The sequence below is a fragment of the Hyperolius riggenbachi genome, chromosome 3 (genome assembly GCF_040937935.1).
Source record: "Hyperolius riggenbachi isolate aHypRig1 chromosome 3, aHypRig1.pri, whole genome shotgun sequence".
NCBI lineage: Eukaryota > Metazoa > Chordata > Amphibia > Anura > Hyperoliidae > Hyperolius > Hyperolius riggenbachi.
This window is the reverse complement of record NC_090648.1, coordinates 483,157,990-483,183,056: the sequence shown is the minus strand read 5'-3', so window position 1 is coordinate 483,183,056 and position 25,067 is coordinate 483,157,990. Positions and strand designations below refer to the sequence as shown.

The 25,067-nt window shown below is 42.6% G+C and overlaps 1 protein-coding gene across 1 annotated transcript in view; it reads right to left on the bottom strand.

Moving 5' to 3' along the window:
- Positions 1–25,067, bottom strand: part of LOC137564350 (A disintegrin and metalloproteinase with thrombospondin motifs 2-like) — a 418,259-nt gene that overhangs the window by 321,882 nt on the left and 71,310 nt on the right. The window contains exon 3 of the mRNA XM_068278125.1: positions 7,453–7,606. Within this exon, the coding sequence (XP_068134226.1) occupies positions 7,453–7,606 (154 nt within the window). The remainder of the gene's footprint in view (positions 1–7,452; positions 7,607–25,067) is intronic.

Sequence of the window (25,067 nt, the reverse complement as noted above, 5' to 3'; positions counted from 1 at the left end):
GGGCGGGGGAGAGGCGGCGATGCGCCGCTGATAGATGCGACTGGAGGCAGGGCTGCAGCCGTTAGCCCTGCCTCCAGGAGCGACCAAGTCTGCGACCAAGTGTCGCAGTGGGGGGTTTGGGGGTCAAGGGACCCCCGTTTATCGGCGCTATAGCGGCAGTTTAGCAGGGGCACACGTGCCCCTGCTAACTATGAGCTGTGAAGCGAGATTTATGCAAAAGAATAACAAATCAGGAAGGGGGCAAATAGTTTTTCACACCACTGTATAATATATATATATATATATATATATATATATATATATATATATATATATATATATATATATATATATATATATAGATAGTGTAACGATTGATGTCAGCTAAGCAGATTTTCTGATTATTGGTGATCTGCAGTATCACCAATAATACAGATGCTATACCGGATTGTGTGGTGATCTGCAGAATCACCAATAATGCTAGTATAGCCAGACACAGGACTACCAATGTGGGTGGTGCTTGGTGCAACAGTAATGAAGAAGAGGAAGTCTCCCGAGGAGCGGGAGACTTCAGACAATACTGCAGCCAAGGATCACCTGAGGAGCAGGTGAGTCAGGCTGTACTGCAGCTAAAGGTCACCTGAGGAGCAGGTGCTACAGAAGATGCTGCAAGGTTGATCACCTGAGAAGCAGGTGATATAAGACAGTACTGCAGCCAGTGGACACCTGAGGTGCAGGTGTTACAGACAGTGCTGCAATAGAGCTTCACCAGATGAGCAAGTGATTCAGACTGTACTGCAGCCAGTGGACACCTGAGGATCAGGTGTTACAGACAGTGCTGCAATAGAGCTTCACCTGAGGAGCAGGTGAATACTATTATTATTATTATTATTATTTATTGTATTTATATAGCGCCAACATGTTACGCAGCGCTGCACAATAGATAAAATGGTTAACATACAAGGTAGGACATACAGGAAACTCACAACAAAACAAGATCATGCAAATGATTTGATAATAGTGTCATAGGTCAAAATAGAGACTGTTCTAGTCCACAAGAGGGGTGATTTTCAGTAAGATTGCATAATCAAGCTGGTAACACTAAGGGAGATGGCCCTGCCAGAGGCTTACAATCTAAAGGGTGGGGATGGAGACAATAGGTGTGTCTGCGAGAGGGTGTCTAACAGAACATATTATGGTGCTGGTGTAGGGGGGTATGCGAGCATGAAAGGGTGAGTCTTGAGAGCTTGTGTGAAGGTTCCAGAGGCCACAGGAAACACGGAGCGAATGCCTAGGGGTAGGATGGATAGGAATAAGGTTATGCCGAGGGGGTGTGTGGGTAGAGTTTGGGGGGGAGGGAAGGGAGGTGCATGGGGGTTGAGGACCAAAAGGGAGTCTAAGGACAAAAGGGGAGAGGGTGCGGGGAAACAGAAGGGGGACAAGGTGTAGAAGGAGGTGGAGGTACAGCATGGGGTGATGGGGGAGAGCGAGATGGGGAGGGAGATTGCTTGGAAATGGTGGAGGGGTAAGGGAGTGAATAGGAGGGAACATTTTGTACTGATGGGATAAGGTAGGATGGGGTGTGGAGAGTGGAAGCATAGACGGAGGACAGCAGTTAGACCAAGATGAGATAAATGTCACCAGTCCACAGGAGATCAGCAGTGAAGTTGGCAGATCATCAATGATGGCAAAAAAAAAAAAAAATCAATACTACAGATTCCTCACCAGTGGCTAGGCCCACTGGCGAGGATAGAAAGGTCAGACAAGCCGAATTGGCAACGTACGGACAGATCAGGTACAAAGACAGAAGGCTGATTCAGAGTTGGGTTCAGGCAGAGTCGGCAACGTGAATCAGATGAGCAGAGGTACAGAGTCAGCAAGCAGGAGAGTAGTCAAGGAAAGCAGAAGGTCATAACAAATAATACAATGTAATTAGTACTTTAAGCTATCAACAGAATCAGGCTAAGTGTGGATCCCCAGCTCCGGCTGGTTCTAGCACACTTTGGGATCTGACTAAGGTCTGAGCGCTCACACGTAAGCATTTGCAACAGCAGACGCAGAGCAACTGACAGGCATGTCCTATATATACCAAGTTGCTCCGCAGCGCCACCCCAGCCACTCAGCCAATCCGAAGTACTGTTGGAGTCAGCTGACTTGGCAGATCAGCTAACTCCCCTTCTATTCGCATAAAGGTCCTGTCGCCTGGCGCGCGCGCGTAGCCCTCAATCTATGTGCAATAGAAGGACCAGGCAGATCACCAGCATGTAACTGCGCGGCAGAGGCCGTCGGCTGATACGCGGAGACCGCCGCCATGCCGCCTGTCTCCGCGGCGGCCTTTCCGCTATCACATACATATATACACACACACATACATATATACACACATATACACACATACATATATACACATATACACAGACATACATTTATACATACATAGTAGACGAATAGTTAAAGGCAGCACCCAACCATCTAGATGCGACGTGCTATTGGTCGTTGTCCCTCTGTCTCCAGGAACAGCAAGCAGAAACTCCAAGAGAAGAGACCCAGCACCGTCTTCAAGTGTATTATAAATACATATAATATACTTGAAGACGGTGCTGGGTCTCTTCTCTTGGAGTATATACATACATATACATATTTACATACATACTTAGTGACTAGACTATATACTATGTACAGCGCTGCAGAAGATGTTGGCGCTATATAAATAATAAATAATAATAATAACCTTATTTTTTGGAATACAAGACACACTTTTTCTCCCCCGGAAAATGGGGGAGAAAAAGTAACTGCGTTTTATATTCCAAATACAGGGTGCCCCCAACTTACAGACGCCGACTGATACAGGGACTCCCTGTATTGTTCCCGTGTCCTCCTCCGCTCCCCGAGTATAGATAAAAGCAGCGGCAGAATGTCTCACTTTATCCATCAGAGCCCCTGGCAATCAGATACCTCTCCCTCACTGTTCTCCTAGTGCTGGTGTAATGATGGAATCAGCAGAAGCCGGCATTAGGGGAGCAGTGAGAAGTCTCTGATCGCTGCAGTCTCCGAGGGATGAGGTGTGAGACTCGTTGCTTCTACCTATACATGTAGGAGCTGAGCAGGACACAGGGGAGAGGAGGACACAAGAGGGACACAGGATGACACATGGGGGACACAGCAGGACACATGGGGACACAGCAGGACACAGGGGAGAGGAGGACACAAGAGGGACACAGGATGACACATGGGGGACACAGCAGGACACATGGGGACACAGCAGGACACAGGGGAGAGGAGGACACAAGAGGGACACAGGATGACACATGGGGGACACAGCAGGACACATGGGGACACAGGAGGAAACATGAGCTACAAGAGGGATATTAATTTGGGGGAGAACATCTAAAATATGCCCCCAAATGCACTAGGTTTAGTATCTTTTTTTTTTTCCCGGCTTTTGTCCTTTAAACCTAGGTGCGTCTTATAGTCCAGAATACGATACATTATGACATACTCAGACTTGCTGAACATAGACAGCAAGAATGTCAATTAAAGGGGCACTATAGCGAAACATTTTAAATGTAAAATATGTGCAAACAGACAAATAAGAAGTACTTTTTTTCCAGAGTAAAAATGAGCCATAAATGACTTTTCTCCTATATTGCTGTCACTTAGTTACAGTAGGCAGTAGAAATCTGACAGAAGTGACAGGTTTTGGACTAGTCCATCTCTTCATAGGGGATTCTCAGCAAGACTTTTATTTTTTATAAAGTTATTCCATAAAAAGGATTTAAACGATGATGCTGGCCAGCTTTCCTGCTCCCTACACAGTTTTTTGGCAGTTGGACAGAGCAACTGCCATTCACTAAGTGCATTTGAAAATAAATAAATCCCTGAGAATCCCTCATAAATAGAGATGGGCTGGCCCAAAACCTGTCACTACTGTCGGAATTCTACTACCTATTGTAAGTGACAGCAACATAGGAGAAAAGTGATGTATGGCTCATTTTACTCTGGAAAAAAAATGTACTTATTTGTATAGGTTTGCACATATTTCAAATTTTAAAATTTTTCGCCATAGCGCCCCTTTAAATAAACCCGACAGCTTTATTTTCTTGGGAAAAAATATCTCACCTTGCATAAGACTGAAATAACACAACTGTTAATTTGCTAGCATCTCAGTAGCCGCCTGTGTCAATGTCACAAAGGTGGGGGTCTCAGGCTTTTATCAGGTGTTGCAAATGAGTAAAAATGCCTCTTGCCCTGTGCAGCTAATGACTTCTACAGCAAAGTGGGGGTTCCTGGAGAGTCTCCTAGCAACTGTATTCCTAACAAAGTACACAAACTACTGTTGCCAAGACTGCAAAGAAAAGCCAACTGATCTCACTGTCACTTTTGGAAACACTGTCTACAGAGTGATAAAGGTAAACAATCGTTATTTAGCTGACATTTTGTGACATTCCTAATGAGTTGGCTTAGAAATGCCCAGTAATTGGTTCATGTGTTTCTGGCATTAAAGAGGCCCTGTAGTGACAGATTGTAGAATGCATCAAATTATTCAGTATTCCCAGTTTTACATTAATTATCCTGGTTTAAGCGTCAGAACACTCCTCATATCTATATATTGCTGTATATTGGTAGGTAACCCAGCCCTCTCAGTGATGCTTAAGATGGTTAAGATAAGTGGAATTCACCTCTCACAGCATTCTGGGAGACCAGGTATTGTTTTCAATGGCTTCAGGCCTCTCAGTAAACAAACATTCTTCATAGCTGCACCTCCCAGGATTAAAGAGGTCACAACCTGTAATAAATTCCAGAATGAAGTGCTCCTCTTTCAACATTGAGCGACGCTGGAATGCCGACACCCTCTTCCGGGTCCCGAAGGTGGATGTCAGCGGTGCATAATGTTGCATCATTATTTGGCGTTTCGTAATTTAGGGGCCTATTTACAAAGGTGACGATCAGCTAGTCACAAGGAAAAAAACAGTGCTATTTCTGCTGAAATAATTCCATTTATAAAGGTGATGTCCATTCACATGCACACAACTTTACCAAGAGATCAGGAGTTATAATTTTCCTGTAGTAGTTGATATATTTGAGTAGTGCTCTTCATGTTAATAAAGGGACAACCCCCTAAAAACAAAAACAAAAACAAAAAAACATGTTCACCACACTTCTTTTAAACACCTGTTTGCCCCTATTCCCCGGATCTTTAAAAAGTGACCATTTGTGGTTTTAGGATGAAGAAGAAGCTCTATCAACGCCAAAGAGGACTAAACATTGGACACTGTCTCTCCTCAATTGCGATCAAAAGTATTATAGAACAAATCAGCGCAGATCTTCAAACACAATATGATAAAATAAGCAGTCTGTGGGACTTCACCACAGTGGTATACAGGCCTCCTATATTCTTGTGGTCACCATCATCCAAAAGAATAAAAGGGGCTCACCAGCTCCAAACAACCCACATTATAAGGTTGTATATTTTGCTTTCAATGGACGGACCACAATCCACCGGAGATCCACACAACCCAAACATCAAATTCATAGGGACTTGACTTTCTTTGAGATCCTTTGCACAATGAAGAATAAACCTTCTCATAGGTTACCTCAGGTTTACGCTACTTTCATTGACTCCACTGGAGCCTAAGGTCTTCAAAAAAATCCAGGAGCGTTGGCATTTAGTCTTGGGCAAAGACCTAGATCCTGAGGATTGGGACAAAGCTTTCGCCCTCTCCCACAAAATGTCACCCTCCCTACTAGCCCAGGAGAACAACTATAAGATTTTAACCAGATGGTATAGGGATCCTGCAAGACTTGCCAAATACAATCTCAACTGTTCTGAGCTGTGTTGGAGGTGTGCCTCTGAGGTGGTTGACTTATTTCATATCTGGTGGAAATGTAAACACATACGTCCCTTCTGGAAGGAGGTATTTGATCTGCATAGACTTCTGTACCTGACACTGTTGCTATGCACCCCTGAAATTGCCCTGCTCTCAATTATTCCAGGCTCAATGACCTCACCCGGAATAATTGAGAGCAGGGCAACTCCACCCCCAAACAAAATCTATTTTCAGATACATTTTGATCAGCTGATCGCACACAACTGGAAACAGCAATCAACCCCATCCAAAGTAGAGTCGATTAAGCTGATCAATTACCTCAAAAGAATGGACGACTTGATCCTATCCGCCCAAAGCAAGCAGGAGACATTCGTTCTGTGATGGTGGTCTGGATTGATTTTTGTGACTCTGATGCATTCACTTAATTTATGACATGATCACTGTGTTTTCGATCCACTGGGTCATACTCTTGGTCACACATTCTATTTCTAGGATGTTTATGTAATTTAGTCTTTCATATTCAGATATATATTTCTAGCTTTGTTATATTCAAGGTCTATCTCGTGTGTAGCAGACAGCATGGATTTTCTATTATCAATGGGTGTGTCGTGTTCTTTTTCCTTTCCCCTCCCATCTTTTCCCCTTCTTCCTCTCTGTTTCTCCTTTCGTCATACCCCCTTCCTCATTCCTGTTATTACAATAAATCTAGGTTCAGTAGTTCTGGAGCTTTTATCATCTTTCTGTTATACTGTTAGATGCTTTTTACCATGACTGTCATGGTTTGATGAATACTGTTATTATGCAGATCTTTATGAACCTAATAAAATTTGATTTTTGAAAAAAAAATAAAAAAAAAAAAATATATAAAAATAAGGCTCATTTGTTCACCCATTTAGCATTTGATAAAGTATAGTTAATGCTAATTTTTGTTTGTAAATTGAGTCACGTGTTACACATAGCAAAACAGGGATAAGAGATCGGACTTGGATTTGGCATTCCAGTGTTAACTATGCTTTTCATTTGTTTTCAGTTATTTACAACAATTTATATAATACTATAACATGCAATAACACACACACACACACACATTTTTTATATATATATATATATATATATATATATATATATATATATATATATATATATATATATATATATATATATATATATATATATATATATATTTACAAAAACAGTACAGTCCATTTTATATATTAAGACAACTTTGTATGTATGAAATGTTTAAAGTTGTTTGTAAGTAGGCCCGTCTGTACAAGTATATTATGGTTCTTTATATACATGATTATCCATAACATAAAGCATATGCATAACAGAGATGAAACATGGGATACATAAAAGGAACTGAAAGTTGATCAAACATCTTTTATGAATTTTTGACTTGCATTTTGTCTAACAGCACATCTGCGCATCCACTGCTTTCAGCTCTTTCCTGAAAAGAATCTAATCCGATTATTCCTGACCTCTGGCAAGATGCTGATCCACACCCAAAGGAGCACAGCACTGACAAGTATCTGCTGTCCCGCGCTTGCTGCTCTACCTTATTTCCTCCGTGAGGCAGAAAGGAAGTGGCAGATCTCTCTTATTAATGAATACATGTCTTCAACAATCAGCATCACGGACTTACCGTTACGGTGCGTGTCCACGTTCTGACTCGGAGGAGATCTCAAGACGGCAGATCGGCGGTAAACAATATGCGATCTACCACTCTCTTCCTCCTTTTCTTCTCTTTCCAGTGGCTCTATGAAAAACTCATCCTTGTCTGTACGAATCATCCCAGCCTAAAATGACAGATTAAAAGATAAAATACAGAAGTCTGAAGAAAATTGATGTTTGACTATAGTAAAAAAAAAAAAACATACTTCAAACAGGTTCAGCAGCAGATTATCAGATACAGGCGTAGTACAAGGGAGAAAGCAAAAGTAGAGACAAGGCAAGATATTAGTTCAGCAACAGGGAAATCAGATACAGGATCAGGTAACAGGTACGGGAACAGGAGTGTCCAAAATACTCAGGCCTGGGGCCAACAAAGTTCTGGCAACCATCAGGAGGAAGAGGCAGTTCTTAAAGAGAACCTGAGGTGGTTCCTTGAGGGGCAGATGGGACAGAGAGGCATGTTCTCTGCCTCATGACATACCTCTATGTCCCCACGCTGCCGCTCTCTGCCCCCCAACACCGTTCTATAGCCCCCAAGATTAGTGACGATATTTGTCGCCATCTCGAAGGTAAACATCTGGGAGAGGGATTCCCTGTTCAAAACGCCAGCCAGGGGCGTTCCTGCAGGGTTTCCAGAGCTGACATTGGGCAGCTCTCTCTCCCTGGCCACGCCCCCACCTTCCTGCACGCTGTGAATGAGAGAATGAATCTCTCATTCCAGCATCGTGACCCAGAGGTCACGAAAGTGGGCAATTGTGGTCCACAGGAGCGATGGTTTTGGAGGCTGCCTGATCCGCTCAGACCCCCGAATCAGGTAGCCTAGTTTTTTATTTTTTTATTTCATAAGCCCACCTTGGGCTCTCTTTAAATAATCAATACAATTAGTGACAAGAAGCAGCAGGCGGAGTGCTTCTGCAACAAGTGCTACTGAACCACCCGCAGACCATAAGGGGAACTGCAAGTCCTTGTATGCAGAGAAAAGCCATCTGCTGGTTGATGGCAAAAGTCCCGGATTGTCCAACTCCATACTACCAGCAACAGGCAGGAAATTATAGTATAGGATTCAGGACAGCTGTAATCACTTTAAAGGTAGCCACTAACTGTCCAATTTTTAGCGAAAAATCGGTCGAGCGATCAGAAATCCTGATCGGAGGTGAAATATTGAAATAAATCGTTCACTACACCATCAACAAACCAATCTTTACTTCCTATCACAACCAACAAGAAAATCCAAATTTTGGTTTGACGAAAATTCATTCGGGCGACATTTTTTTCACTCATTCATAATCGATTGTGTCCGCCAATGGAGATTTACAACCAATCTGATCAGAATTTTTGATCGCTCAAACAATTTTTCGCTAGAAATTGGACCGTTAGTGGTCACCTTTAGTAATGTTCTGTGCAATCATGGGACAGAGGTAGGGGTTGCCTTTTCTATTTCTAGAGGACCATTGGAGGTGACAGACTGAAATTGAGCTTTTAACTGCCTAATGACTGCAGGCCCAGGACCGCTCCACACTGATTGGCGTGAATGGCTGGGAATAGAGATTGCAGGATGTGCAAGCATCCCCGATCGCCACTAGGGACTGTTAACACTGTACAGCGCTGCGATCTAAGGCAGCGCTGTACTGGGGACAGCAGTGTGACACAGGGAAGGCAGGGAAGTGAGTCAGGATTAAAAAAATAAAGTGTAAAATAGGAAAATGTATTTAAAAAAAATATTTTTTTTTGTTATTAAAAAATAAACATTGGGGGAGCAATCAGACCCCACCAACAGAAAGCTCTGTTGGTGAGCAGGAAAGGGAGGGGGAATCTATTGTGTGCCGAGTTGTACGGCCCTGCAGCGAGGCCTTAAAGCTGCAGTGGGCGTATTTTGGTAAAAATGGCCTGGTCAGTAGGGGGGGGTTTAACCTTCCTGGCGGTAACCCCGTAACGTAACGTAGTTCGGGGTAAGCCGCGCAGGCGGATTTCTCAGGCCCTGCTGGGCCGATTTGCATGTTTTTTTTTTGCTACACACAGCTAGCACTTTGCTAGCTGCGTGCGCACACCGATCGCCCCCGCTCCAATTCGCCGCTACCTGCCGCCCCCCCCCCCCCCCTCCAGACCCCTTGCGCAGCCTGGCCTATCAGCGCCAGGTAGATGACGTAATCACGACCATCGCCACGGTGACGGGAAAAGCCCTCCAGGAAATCCTGTTCTTTGAACGGGATTTCCTGATCGCAGATCGCTGGCGGCGATCGGAGCGGGTGGGGGGATGCCGCTGCACAGCAGCTATCATGTAGCAAGCCCTAGGCTCGCTACATGATTTAAAAAAAATAAATAAATGACTGCTGCGCTGCCCCCTGGCGGTTTTTAATAGACCGCCAGGAGGGTTAAGACCGCGGTTCTCAAGAGGTAAATACATAGACTACTGAATACAGTACATAAACAAATAATACATAAATAATAGACACACAGGTCTCAGTTATAAGAATGTCCATGTGTTATGAGTACTAAATGTGATAATATATATGCACTTGTCACTTTTGCACTTTATCCAACTCCCCCGACAAAGCCCTGCTTTGGGGCAAAACATGTAGGGTCACTTTTGTTTGTGTAATTAGTGTAAGTTGCTGCTGAAAAGCACGTAGTAATGAAACACTTCATATGTATTTAGGTGCTCCCTCAGTATTTTGTCACAAACACTTATCAGTGTAGACAAGTGTCATTCTCCTAGTTAATGAATTAAAATGTATGTCAGTTTATCACCGCCAATTGGTCCTCTAAAAAGCATGTATAAATGATGTAGTCAGTGTTTGCCCATTGTAAAAGGTTTCCTCTCCCTGATTTACATTCTGACATTTACCACATGGTGACATTTTTACTGCTGGTAGGTGATGTCAGTGGAAGGAGATGCTGCTTGCTTATTTGGCAGTTGGAAACCGCTGCTATTTCCCACAATGCAATGCGGTTCACAGACAGGAAACTGTCAGAACCATAGTCCTGACATCACACTGTGGGAGGGGTTTCACCACAATATTAGCCATACAGAGCCCCCTGATAATCCGTTTGAGAAAATGAAAAAATTTCTCATGGGAAAGGGGGTATCAGCTACTGATTGAGATGAAGTTCAATTTTGGTTATGATTCCTTTTTAACGCCAGTCGCGTGACTGTTGTACAATAGCACCACCATAGTGAGGATACCATAGGAAACATGTAACAAAAGTGGAAAAATAGTATATCTTACAGGATTTATTTCTCAGGGCTCCTGCTGAGATTGCATCCTGTCCACCTGACTGATGTTACCTCAGAAAAAAAAAAAAAAAGGAAACATTCTAGATTTGGGAGACGAACAAACACCTTGCAGAGGTTACAATCCTTTCCCATTATGTAACATTTTAGATGGAGTTCCACTGAAAGAGAACACACGAGGTGGTAAAATAATGCAAAAAAAAAAAAAAAAAAAAAAAAAAAAACCACCACCTGATCTGGGGGGCTAGCTGGATCAGATAGCATACATTACTGCTGAAAGCTCTTCGAGTCTCATTACAGGACAGAGTGCAGGGAGGCGGGGGAGTGGAGGGGAATGGGCGGAGGAGAGGCAGTGTAGGGCCAATGAAAGCTGGGGAAGGGGCCTTCTTAGTGCCAGAGGGGGCGTTTTGCAGGAGTGCCTCTCTTGCAGGGGACGCCCCTTCCCCCTGTTAGCTGCCGACAAGCTGCATGTCGGCAGTTTCAGGGGGTAAAGCGCAGGGCAGGGGGACAGAGAGCGATGCATAGGGGACACAGAGACATATCATGGAGCAGGGAACATTTGTCTGTGTCCCATCTGCCACCCCGGGTACACTTTAATTCTGATTTAGCACAACTGACCTTGCACTAACAACATTTCATTTTGTAGGAATAAAATCATCAAGCATTTTATAGCGTGCACCATGCTTCTATTTGGCAGGATTTGCTTTCAAACTCTCCACTCCTACAAAAATGACAACCACATCCTTGAAAAACAGAAGTGTGAGAAGTTGTATGTGATGTGCAGCCCCAATTCTGAAAGCAGCAGCTCTTAAGGGAAATTTGAGTTTCTTTATAAAATTGCCATACTGAAAATGATCTTTCCATTTCAATTAAAAGCCAGCTATGAATTTCCAAAACTAACAGTAAGCTCAAATTGCATTTCTTTCCGGGCATGGCACAGGACAGATTAAATAACTGGAGCAAAGCAGGCCTTAGGCTGCTTACACACAGGGACGTTACAGGCACACGTTAGTGCGCCTGTAACGCTCCCCCAACGCACAGCAATGTAACACAAGTGGGCTGTTCACACAGCCCACGTTGCGTTACATGTAACGCTGCACGTTCTCCCGAAAGTGCAGCATGCTACGGCGTTAGAGCGGCTATAGCCGCGTTAGACTGTTTGCACATGCTCAGTGGGGGGCAGAGAGGAGGCGGGGAGAGCCAGCTACAGTAGCCGCGCACATGGCTACTTAATATTCACTGCACTGGCGGCAGCTGATTGGCCGGCGGGACCATGTGATGCGGAGTGTCTCGCTCCGCATCACGTGGTCCCGCCGGCCAATCAGCGCCACTCTGGGAGACCTTATAGGGATAGAGACGCCTAACGCGGCTCACTCTACCGTCCTATCTTGCAGCACCATACGTTGTGTTAGGTGCACGTTATGCGACCTTAACATGACACCTAACGCAACGTCTAGGTGTGCAAGTAGCCTTAAAGGAGTTTTGGTGTTTTTTTTCTAGCCTAAGTTTTTATATGGGCTACAAGTGCTGGAAGCCAAATTATTTCATTCCCCCACTATCCATGGCGGCCTGGAGGGGGAATAGTAATTAACACATCCCGGAGTTTTTTTGTAGCCGAAGTTTTTATATGGGCTACACCAGGCGCCTTTTTTGTAACCGAAGTTGGTATATATGGGCTCCACCAGGCGCCCTTTTTTACCGGCGCCCTTTTCATGTAGACACAAATTAATTATAAAAAAAAAAAAAAAAAAAAAAAAAACACAGATTTACTTGAGCTTAAGCTTGTGTGTCCCCTCGCCCCAGCTCCGCTCTCAGCGAGTCGCCGGGGTCCCCTCTGTAGTAGCTGCCAACCCAGAAGAGTCGACTGGTACTGCGCCTGTGCAAGCTTGCGGTCATGCCTCTCGTGTTCACACTGCAGTCGCCAGGAGCATTCTGTGCAGGTGCACTTACACTGTCATCAACGGGAGCTTGACTGCCAGCGGCGTGGCCGCAAGCTTGTGCAGGCGTAGTAGCCTCTGCCCTCGCCGGGTCGGCATCTGCAAATGAGGGGACCTCGGGCAACCAGCTGATGGCGGAGGAAGCCCAGGGTAAGTAAAAAAAAAAAAAAAAAAAAGAACAAAAAAAATTATAAAGTAATATTTAAAAAAAAAAAAAAAAAACAACCAATTTTATTATTTAAAGTGTAATCGAGTTAACGTGACATGATGAGATTGTATGGATGTACAGTCCCAAGCATACAAATAGCTAAGCTAAGTTTCTTTCTTTCTTTTTATATCTGAAAGAGTTAACATTTAGGTATGAAAAAGACAGTTTCTCGCCGGTCCATACCCAGTTGGACTATAGCACAACTTCACTGACAAGGAATTACAGCCATAAAACTGTTGCCTGGTAAACAACAGCTTCTGTGTGTAGGGGATAGATTAAAAAAAAGAAAAGGGTCAATAGCTCATATATTTTAACTCTGGGACACTTAAGAGACTGCTACATTGATTGGAGACAATAAAACATTAAATGTACTTTATACGTTTTCAAACGTTAAATAAAACGGTGGGTTATCTTAAACATTTTTAGGAACAGGAGGATAGATACAGTGGTTTATCTCTATCAGTTTATTTTAGCCTTAGGTTATTATTTATATAGAGCTGACATCTTCCGCATCATACCGAATATATATATATATATATATATATATATATATATATATATATATATATATATATATATATATATATATATATATAGTCGGGGCTCGCAATCTAATCCCTACTATGGTCATATGCGCATAGTAATCCATTTTAGGGGGAAGCCAATTAAAGTTATCTGTATGTTTGTTGGGACATGGGAGGAAACTGGAGTTCCCGGAGGAAACCCACACAGACAAAGGGAGAACATACCAAATCCTTGCAGATAGTGCCCTGGATAGTATTTGAATCGGGGACCGAGCACTGCAAGGCGGGAGTGCTATCCACTATGTCACCGTGCTGTAAAGTTACTCTTTAAAACATTTGAAAATATAACAATAAGAGGTTTAAAAAAAACCTAAAAACGTTAAAACAGTTCAAATATGGTTTAGACTAGGTGGATTACTGTTATATGGCCAGATTTCAAATTTTGTTAAGACAAAACTGAAAGGGTGTGGCGTTGAGAAGCCAAGTCAAATTGAAACATTATGTAAAAATAAAAAAAAATAATAAAAAAAAAGGATGAGAACGAACAATAAGGAATGATCTCAGAATTGTATAATAGCTTATACAAGCACATGGCAGAGAGAAGAAATGGGTGTGCATGGAGATTTGGGAAAGAGGCTGAAACCAGAAAATTCCAGTGTCAGAAAGGGACATGTATTCAGAATTGCACCTTCTGTCACACCAAAGGAGAATGCTTATAAAGTGCTCTACAGATGGTACTCGGCGCCACCAAAATCAGCAAAGAATTCAAATAATTACATCCCCAACGGTTATAAAAAGTGTAGTAAAAAAAAGCTACACTTACACAATGTTGGTGAGAATGCAAACTGGCTAAAACGTATTGGTTAATGGTAAAACTGACCAAAAGTGTGTTTCTATTTGGAGATACATTTGTCCTTAAAGGAGTCATCAGGGATAATTTAATAAAATAAGAAGTTTTAAATCAGGATGATACCATTTATTGGCTAACTACAAATGAATAAGAATAAACAAGCTTTCGGCCTTGCAGCCTTCGTCAGGTTTACATCCTGTTAGTTTGCAAGCTGGTGGTACAGACAGCTTATATACATGCAACATCAAAAGGGAAAACATATATTTTTTTCAAGCATAAATACATCATTAAGATGCCTTAATACAAACAGACCATCTAAATGGGGTAAGATAAGGATCCTTGTTTACTTTATTGCTCACAGACCTGGTATTAGGATTGACGCAGAGGTATCGTAAATTCTTAGTTCACAAGTTCAGCTAGGGTGGCTGAGACAGTTCATATATCATCAATCTCATACCAATATAGAAAGTTGTTGTCCTTATTCAGACCCTTCTGCACAGCTTTGAAACAATTTATACATTTTGTTTCTGCTATTAATCGGTCATTTGACGTTTTGAAGCCGCCCTTCAGGGCAGTGACACGAAGATCATCCATGCTGTGTCCGTTGGACCGAAAGTGTGTAGCAACTGGGAGTCCAGATTTGGTATCATTAATAGTGTGCCTGTGTCCATTCATACGTTTGCGCAGAGTTTGTCCAGTTTCTCCCACGTACATCACATTGGGGCATTTAGCACACATGATCAGATATACCAGATTGGTGGACCCACAAGAAAATTTACCTTGTATTCTGTACTCCTGTTGTGAACCTGGTATTGTTACCCTGTCAGTGGAGTAAATGTGTCTGCAGGTCAAATGACCGATTAATAGCAGAAACAAAATGTATAAATTGTTTCAAAGCTGTGCAGAAGGGTCTGAATAAGGACAACAACTTTCTATATTGGTATGAGATTGATGATATATGAACTGTCTCAGCCACCCTAGCTGAACTTGTGAACTAAGAATTTACGATACCTCTGCGTCAATCCTAATACCAGGTCTGTGAGCAATAAAGTAAACAAGGATCCTTATCTTACCCCATTTAGATGGTCTGTTTGTATTAAGGCATCTTAATGATGTATTTATGCTTGAAAAAAATATCTGTTTTTCCTTTTGATGTTGCATGTATATAAGCTGTCTGTACCACCAGCTTGCAAACTAACAGGATGTAAACCTGACGAAGGCTGCAAGGCCGAAAGCTTGTTTATTCTTATTCATTTGTAGTTAGCCAATAAATGGTATCATCCTGATTTAAAACTTCTTGCTTTTACTGATGGCTAACACGCTACAATACCCTACTGCTACTTAATAAAATAAGTGCTACTTACCGGGGGCTTCCTCCAGCCCCAAGCTCCCAGCATGTCCCTCGCCGCAGCTCTCCCCGCAGCTCCGTCCCGGCGATGACATCAGGGCGACCTCCAGGTCAGCCTGTACTGTGCTTGCGCGAGCGGTGCTGTCAATCACCGCCACGTGGGCCTGAGCGTCATGTACCATTATGATATAGCCAAGAGAAAAATGAACTTGCTTAGGGATTTATAGGATGTCAAACGCCAACTCACATACATTGGCCAGGAATCGAACCCAGGCCAAAAAGTATGATCAAAATTATTTGAGTATTCTCTTGTTTGCTGGTGGTTAAAAATGCATTTTATTCACAAGGTTTGAACATATCACCTGAGAGAAAACTCATGAGAAAAAAGGAATTGCATGTGGGCCCATATTTGCAATTAACATTTTCTCATAAGTTTTCTCCTTGGAGATAATAGAGATAATTTTTCATCTTTTTAATATAACGTTTTAACACTCTGCAATTAAAAAAAGTACCAAAATGTATGAAAAAGTACTAGCAAAACAATTTTGAGCATCTTCTTCTTTGCTGGTGGCTTAAAGAGAGTCTGAAGCGAGAATAAATCTCGCTTCAGACCTCATAGATAGCAGGGGCACGTGTGCCCCTGCTAAACCGCCGTTATCGCGCCGCTAAACGGGGGTCCTTTCACCCCCAAATCCCCTCGGTGCACAGTCTATTCTATGGAGCTGCACTCCCCATCAGACAGAAATCTTTGCAAGATGCAGAACACAAAGATGCTGTACACATGCAACAGATCAATATCTGCAAAAGATCTGTTCCTGCAAAATGCATTCATAGTCTATGATATCTGCAGATCCTCATACACACATTGTTTAACTGACATTCATCTGCAGATCAGATCCACCAGGATGGATTTTCAGATCTGCAGATGATTGCGAGATATGCAGATGAAGTCTGTTAAACAAGGTGTGTATAAGGATCTGCAGATCTCATAGACTATGAATGTGTTTTGCAGGAATGGATCTTTTGCAGGAAAAGATCTTTTGCAGATACTGATCTGTTGCATGTGTACAGCATCTTTGTGTGCAGCATCTTGCAAAGGTTTTAGCTGATGGGGAGTGCAGCTCCATAGAATAGACTGTAGGTAAGGCTCTCATGCTTTCCAAAGACTTTTATCTCAAGTGTGTATGCAGCATAAGGGCCCTTTTCCACCAGCGCGTTTGCGCTGGATGAATCGCAAAGTCGCAAACCGCTAGCGATTTTACAATCGCTACGGTTTGCTTTTTAACATAGGAATCGCGGTAGGTCATTTCCACTACCGCGATTCGTTTTTTACGGGAACGCGAACGCGCGGCGGAGCGATATTTGCCGCGATTTTGCTATGCAGTGCATAGCATAGCAAAATCGCGGCCGCAAACGTCGGGGAATCGCCGGTAATTGCGATTCAGCAATCGCTAGCGTTCAGCGTGAACGCTAGCGACTGCTAGTGGAAAAGGGCCCTAACACACACACACACCCAGAGTGAAATCTCTGAAAAAAATGCCCAGGTCTATGAATCAAGTAATTGCAAATCTGTCTTACACCATTCAATTTTCATAAAAAGGCATTTGAAAAATCAGCCACCTCGACATATATTGATAAAAAGGGTAATTCAATCAGATATTTCACTCGAATAGAGAGAGGAAAAACTTTTAATTTTTATGTACAACCACTTTTATAAAATTGCCATAAAATCTAATATTTTTACTGCATTATGTGTGGCCATTTTTCAAGTACTACTATCGCGAAAATTGAAAAATGTAAAATGCCTGTAAACACATCCAAATAAGTAGTACGTTTTTTCCAGAGTAAAATGAGCCATAAATTACTTTTCTCCTATGTTGCTGTCACTTACAATAGGTAGTAGAAACCTGACATTACCAACAGGTTTTGGACTAGTCCAGCTCTTCATGGGGGATTCTCAGCAAGACTTATTTTTTATAAAGACATTCCCTGAAAAAGATTTATACAGCCTCCTGCTTGCTGCACACTTTTTTGGCAGTTGAACAGAGCAACTGCCATTCACTAAGTGCTTTTGAAGATAAACAAAACCAGAGAATGCCTATGATTAAATGGGCTAGTCTAAAACCTGTCGGCTCTGTCAGATTTCTATTACCTATTCTGTCGGCAACATAGGAGAAAAGTAATTTATGGCTCATGTTACTCTGGAAGAAATGTACTTCTTATTTGTATGTGTTTACATGCATTTTAAATGTTACGATTTTCATGATAGTGGTCCTTTAAGCTGTATAAGGCCTCTTGCACACTGCACGCGATTCCGATTCAGATTCCGCTTTTTAATCAGTTTTTACATCCGATTCAGATTCAGATTTGCAGTGTGCAGGGAGCAAACTGCAAATCAGAATCTGAATCGGATGTAAAAACTGATTAAAAATCTGAATCTGAATCGGAATCGCGTGCAGTGTGCAAGAGGCCTTAATATGCGAGCTTATGGGTATTTTATTATGTTACCAACAGGAGGGGGAGGAGGGATGACACATAGCAAAGCGGCACGAGGAGGACAAAGTGCTCAGGGGTTGGACGGGCATTGTAGTTGGTTAAGATCCGCTGCACTGGATCTTAAGGCAACACTGGGTGCTCCTCTATACATGGTAGAATCTCGGCCAAAATGGTTCTCATCGGCCTATGAGGGACTGACCACAGTAGAGATAAGATTAGGGATGAGCTTCCGATTTCCGTGGATTTCTGATTTCCAAGTTTCCGATCGGAAATAGACTTTCTGTGGTGGAAATCTGAAATCAACGTGCAGAAATCGGAATTCCACGCATTGCCGTAACTTTTAGGCCAATCACAAGACTCAGAAGTATTGAGCCAATCAGAGATTCAGTAATACAACGTACCTCCGCTAAATAGATTAGACTGCACAAAATATAGCAGATTCTGCAAAAAAAAATTTTTTATTAAACCCTATGAAGTAAAGTAGCACAAAAAACAAAAAAAAAACAGAAAAAACAATTCTGTAGTAATTGGATATTCAGATTTACTAGGAAATCTCAGAAATCAGAAGACACACTTGATTGAGATAGACATCATTGGATATTCAGAACTAGTGAAATGTTACTGAGGAGAATTACCACCAAGCTAACCACTGTATAGGTGGGTGAGGAGATTAGAACCGACCCCACTCGGGTCTACACAGAGAGCCGAAACTCTGAACAAATAAAACTTTAACTGTATGCTCCAAACCAGGACTGTGGAGTTGGGAGTCGGAGTAATTTTGTGTACCTGGAGTCTGAGGTTTCATAAATGGAGTCGTCGGAGTCGAATGGATTTTTGCACCAAATCCATCGCCCTGGTAAGTATTAGACTAAGGAGTCAGAGCCATTTTGGGTACCTGGAGTCGGTGGTTCCATAAACTGAGGAGTCAGAGTTGGATGAGATTTGGACCTACTCCACAGCCCTGCTCCAAACAAGCAACACGTTTTGCAGGTATTCACCCACTTCTTCAGACAATTTCATCCTCACAGCTGCTCCTTTTTATTGCCTGAAGAAGCAGGTGAATACCTGCAAAATGTGTTGCTTGTTTGTAGAATATGATTCAAGTTTTATTTATGTAGATTTTGGACTTTGCGAGTTCTTTTGGGGAGGCAAGTCTACCTATACCTCCCATTTTAAACTGTTTTTACTCTATTTTGGCAACTCTGTTCCAGCCGTTCAATAACCCCCAAGAGACAGTAACATGAATATGTACTAAATCTGTATAGCATCGTGGAAAACTATATGATAACACAAGTACTACTGCTCAGAATTTAGATTCCTGGAATGCAGAAAGTCCTCGTTCAAGGACAGACACAAAGAAACCGCAACAAGCAACACAAAACAAGCATAGTCTGAAGTTCATTCCCCTCTTTAAACTGCTCATGTACACAAGTGCTAAGAATGCTTACATGTTTAAAGTGCACATTTACATATAAAATGATATAAAATGAATTTAATACCGCTGCACTTTGTTGAGCCTATTAAATGAAATACTAGTAAACTATAAATGTCTTGTCTAACATTCAGCCACAATGAATATCAACATGATCTTCAAAAAGAAGTCAGAGAACATCATTGGCCGACTGACAATTCTCATTGATCACCATGGTAACTGTTACAGGGAACTTGGCCAAGCAATAGACTAATTGATAGAAAGCATATGCCTCAAGATAGTTCTAGTCATGGAAAGGTCATATCTCAAGAAGACGCTAAACAAAATACGTTATCCTTGAAAAATGTGAGAAGAGATAGATTTTTAAACTTGTGATATTGTCTTATCGGTCTACGGCGCTTTGTTCCACATATTTTCTCAAGAGGCAGTTTATGTAGGAGAGGCTTACAGCAAGCAGGCATTCTCGGACATGTTCTGTGTTCAAGTATCTTCGTACTTTAAAGGAAAATCTGACATCAGGCTCTATAGTACAGAAAACGGGCTAACTGCTACAGCTCGAAGCAGGTGAAAGAAATATGGTGGTGCTGTTAAAAACACGATTTATAGCCACTAATGGCCCCTATTTAGCCAGTTATAGCCGCAATTTACCACTAACAGCTGCTAATCTCAGCTTTTAACATCAGGGTTAGGAGGTGGGGTCTTTAGTGTTAGAAGTGTGGGAGGTACTTAGGGGTTAAAGTGAACCGAGCACCTTTTTAGCACTCAGGACATTTCTATAGCACATGAAAAATGCATGCCAACAATCTGTTTCATTATTAAAACAAACTTTTAGTTTACCTTGTATTTTACAATCAAAGTAGTTTTATTAGCCTGTTTCAGCAGCCTGACCGTCCGCAGAAATCTCAGGAAGCTAATTGCTTTATTGAGCTAATTACCCAGAAGAAAACAATTCCTTTTCATCAACAAAGGGGGTGGGTAATTAGGACTGTTTCTTCAAAGACATTGAGTGTGTCAAACAGTCCTAATTACCCACCCCCTTTGTTGATGAAAAGGAATTGTTTTCTTCTGGGTAATTAGCTCAATAAAGCAATTAGCTTCCTGAGATTTCTCCGGACAGTCAGGCTGCTGAAACAGGCTAATAAAACTACTTTGATTATAAAATACAAGGTAAAATGAAAGATTATTTTAATAATGAAACAGATTGTTGGCATGCATTTTTCATGTGTTATAGAAATGTCCTTAGTGCTAAAAAGGTGCTCAGTTCACTTTAAGGTAAGGCACAGGGAAGAGAGGTAAGGTTAGGCTCTGGGGGATAAGGTTGGGCATGAGGGGGTGTTAAAGGGGTACTTCAGCCTATACAAACATACTGTCATTAAGTTACATTAGTTACATTAATTAAAATAGATAGGTAATATAATCTCTTACCCACCCTGTTTTAAAAGAACAGGCAAATGTTTGTGATTTCATGCTCAAGCCATCTTTTTGTTTGAAAGTAGGTTACAGGGAGCATAAGACAGTTCCAACTGTCCTGTGTCCTGATCACCCCTCCCAGCTGCGCGCGCTAGGCTTCAAATCTCAAAATTAAAAAAGGAAAAAAAATTGCACCAAAACAGGAGAAGAACAACAGAAATCCCATTGTGCTTTGCACAGCTACAAATGGGGCTTGGGTAAGAAAAACAAAGTTCTGATAATGTGAAACTGTTAAACACCAAGAAACACCTGCTGAGTAGATTTTTAGTTTTGAGGTTCAAATTAAGGTTAGGCGCCACCAGGGGGATCTTAATGTTAGGCATTGGTAGAGGGAGGGTTCTGCGTGAGAGTAGGGTTACGGGTTATGGGGTTAGGTTAGGCCCTAGTAAAATATTGGTAAAGATTACAGATATTTTACTAACATAATTAAGTAGTAGAACACCAGTAATTTTACCATTATTCTATTTTTACATGTACAGGCTGCAGCTTGGATAAGAGGAATCTGATCAGCTGAATAGCAACTAGATACACTCAGAAAGCAGAAGCTGAGTGGTTAGTAATTTTACAAAATAGCATGAGATACAAATTACTCACCTGTACTTTGGTGACTAGCTGCCAAATCTCAGGAATTTAAATGCTGCAGAGGTCATTTCTGACACACCATGGAAGGTCTGACACCAACAGTGACGCAATGGTAAAGAAGCCATATTGGAACGTTCCTCCACAACAGTGAAATGACTAAAATGAGAGGCAGTGATAGAGGTTTTGTCTGAGGATAATAACCCAGACGTCCATTATGGTATCTCACTCTGAATGCTTAGCAAGTTGAAGGAGTGTTTTACGAGTCTTGCACAATACCTATAACTTGTAATTTCACTACTTGGGCAGTGTATTACCAACTTATACCTGGTAAGTGTATGCAGAACCATGTACTGTTGTGGTGGGGGGTTTAGTTCGCTGCATATTATTACGTAATAACATGCCACCAGGTCGTGGAAGAGGCTCCCTTGCGAGAGTTAAGTTGAGGAGTGCATAGATCCACAGACTGACAGGGTAGCATGCCCTTTGGGGACAGGCGAGACGTTCCTCTGCTGAAGACTTTGCAGGGGTACCAGGGAGCACACATAAGTTGGGAGAAACACCTTGGAGGGGCACTACAGTCTACCAGAACAGGTGAGATGCTAAACACATTGCAGGGGCCTCGTTAAGGTTGAGGGGTGAGGGCAGTGGCTGGCTTAGTGGGCCTCAGTGGAAACTTGGCTGCATCAAAGGGCTCCCAATACCGTTGGTTGGCCAGAAGGGTGTCTACCGGAGGTTCCTCGTTGTTACTAGACCCGGCCCGGCTCACCCACATTAACAAAAGAACAAGACAGCCGAGGTGGAGGATTTTACCCATGATATTATGAACTGCTTATTGAGTTGTAATGATCTGCTCAGCGGTCTGCACGGGCAGACAGCTGTTTTTCCAGTCTTTAGGTCTGAGGGCTGCAAGTCTCTGGAAAAGAGACCTGTCTTCGCTTTGCAAGTTTCAGAGTTGCTCTGCTGGTGAGGAATTTGCATATACTTGTCATGCAAATTGCTTAGCTGCTACTTCTGATGGCTTGCAGTATAAAAGCCATTTCTTCCCAGAATTCCTTGCTGGTCATGATGGTTTGTTCCTGCTAACTCTCCTGGAAGTGTCAACCTTGCTATTCTTTGCTAAGATTATCTTAGAGAAATTCCTTGGAACTGCACTAGGCATCCCTTCTAGTGCAGTCAGGTTGTATTATCTGTTTTGCCTTGTACTGTCTCTCTGTTGCGATTGTCTTGTCACCAGCGGCGGTCGACAGGAAATCGTTCTGTCTGGGAGTGTAGGCCAGAGCTGCAGTTGCTACTGGCTGCTCCATCTGTCTGTCTGTATCGCATCCACTCTAGCGTTAGCAGCGGTGGTTCCTTCTGTACTCTGTCTGGGAGTGTAGGCCAGAGCTGCGGATGCTGCTGGCTACTACTCCTCTTTGTCTTGTCTGTTACGAACGCTTGCTGTAGGCTCGCTAACCGTTTAGCAAGCGCTCGCGTTCTCTTTTCATGTTTGTGTTACTTGGGTAGTTAGGGTGACACGCTTCTCACTGGGCGCCTATCGCACGGTGATCGTGTCTTAAACGCGGTTGCGAATGAGTGCGGTGTTCGCGTTTGGTTAGCGTTTGTTTTTTTCCTTGATGTTCTGAGCATTGTTATTTGCGGTGTCTTTCTTGCTACACTTGTGCTCTGTCTGATTCGGTCTTGTGTCACTATTGGCAATCGCCACTCTTGCGATTGCGTTCCCACTTCGTTTCCGCTGTTGTGTGTTCACCGTCGCTGGGTGGCGACTAGATTGGTGGACACACGTACATTCTGTCTCTGTGCTCTCTCTCTTTGAGGGCTATCTTGCCCTGCATTGCTTCAACTCGTGCAATTCCCATCTGGCATCTGTGGCAGTGCAGAGGTGGTGTTCCTCTGCACTCCACAGCTCCATCTGCCGGTGGGAATCTCCCTCTACAGGTGCATTGCACCCAAGCTGGGTTCTGTCAAATTACACGCTTGTGGAGGATTTCCGCAGTGTCAGCGCGCATTTTGGGCGCTGACCACGGAAATAATCCCGCAATCATTACATGAGTCTTGTGGAACTTTGATGTGACTTCAGAGAGCGTCGAATGTAAGGCATTCTTCAACTGTCTCAGTAAGTCAGACTGAGCTGATCTCTAAGATTTTCTTCTTTTACTCTCTCCTCAAGGGTCCTTCTTCCAGTTTTCTTCTTCAGTGTCTAAATTCTGTGACATTTGTGGGTACGAGGTTTCTTTTTACTGGTGGCTATACAGATTAGATAGCCTCTTACAGTTACTTTTAGGGCTTATCAAAGGGATATTGGAGAGGAGACTGTAGCCCAGTTTTGTAAAATATAATACATCAAGTGACAAAATATTTTTAGAGGAGGGAAAAAATGTCCAAGAAGTTTAGTTTTAAAATACATGATGGTTTAGCATCCAATATGCTGCACAAGGTGGCCAAAGCTATTTTGTTTAAAAAGAGTTTTATTCATTTTAAGTACTGTATATACTCACGTAAAAGCCTAATTTTTCAGCACAAAAAAAATGTGCTGAAAAGTTATCCCCCTCAGCTTATATACGAGTCACTAGAGCACAACGTATGATGGAGCAAGTTTTGTTACTAGCGGAGGAGCATAAGGATCATGCACTAATAATCCTGCTCTTGCCAGCAGGCTCCCTGCTGTGTCCGTTTCCACCATCCCCTGCAACATGGTGTGCAGAGGGTGCTGCTCAAGGCTACCTGTGTCCCCTGGCTTGTGAAGCGGAGTCTTGAGACACAGCTGTATCATCCTTGGGGCACATCTGGCTATGGGGAGTGGGCTATGCTGAGGAGGGGGCTTATACGTAGTCAATCACTTTTTCCTGGCTTCTGAGGAAAAAGTGGGTACCACGGCTCATATGCGGGTTGGCTTATAAGCGAGTATATACTCGCTTATAGTTATAAAGTGGTGATATGAAAAGTAGTCTCACTTTTTTTTTTTTACATTTAAAGCTTTATTGTTGGATTCAAAATAGCAGTACAAACAGATCTTGGCAGAGATACACTCAAACATATTTGTACAGATGGCCATGTGAAAACATAATAAAGTAATCCAACATGAGAACCGTACAAACATCCAGAAGTAACCATAATGATACTGTGGGTGTAGGAGTGTAGGCCCATGGTGCCACAAGGATAAAAAATAAGATTAAATTTTCAACACCAACTATATATGTTTATTGAGAGAAAGGGGAGAAAGAGGTAAAGAGAATGGAAATAGGAGGGGGGGGGGGGGGGAGAGAGAAGAAGAGGGAATAAGAGTTAATAAAATGGAGAGAGGAATGCGTGCAGCCAACTTCCAGGCCAGGGTTACTGGGGGTCTGTAGATACCAGGCCCTTGCATTAATCTCAATATTTAAACATTTGGCAGCTAGCCCAAGTGTGGATTTATTGCTCTACTAGTAGACCCAGCCCGTTTAATAAACGGGCTCTAGGTCTACAGCCGCCACCAGTGCGCATGAGTGCGCACGCAACCACTGCGCGCCG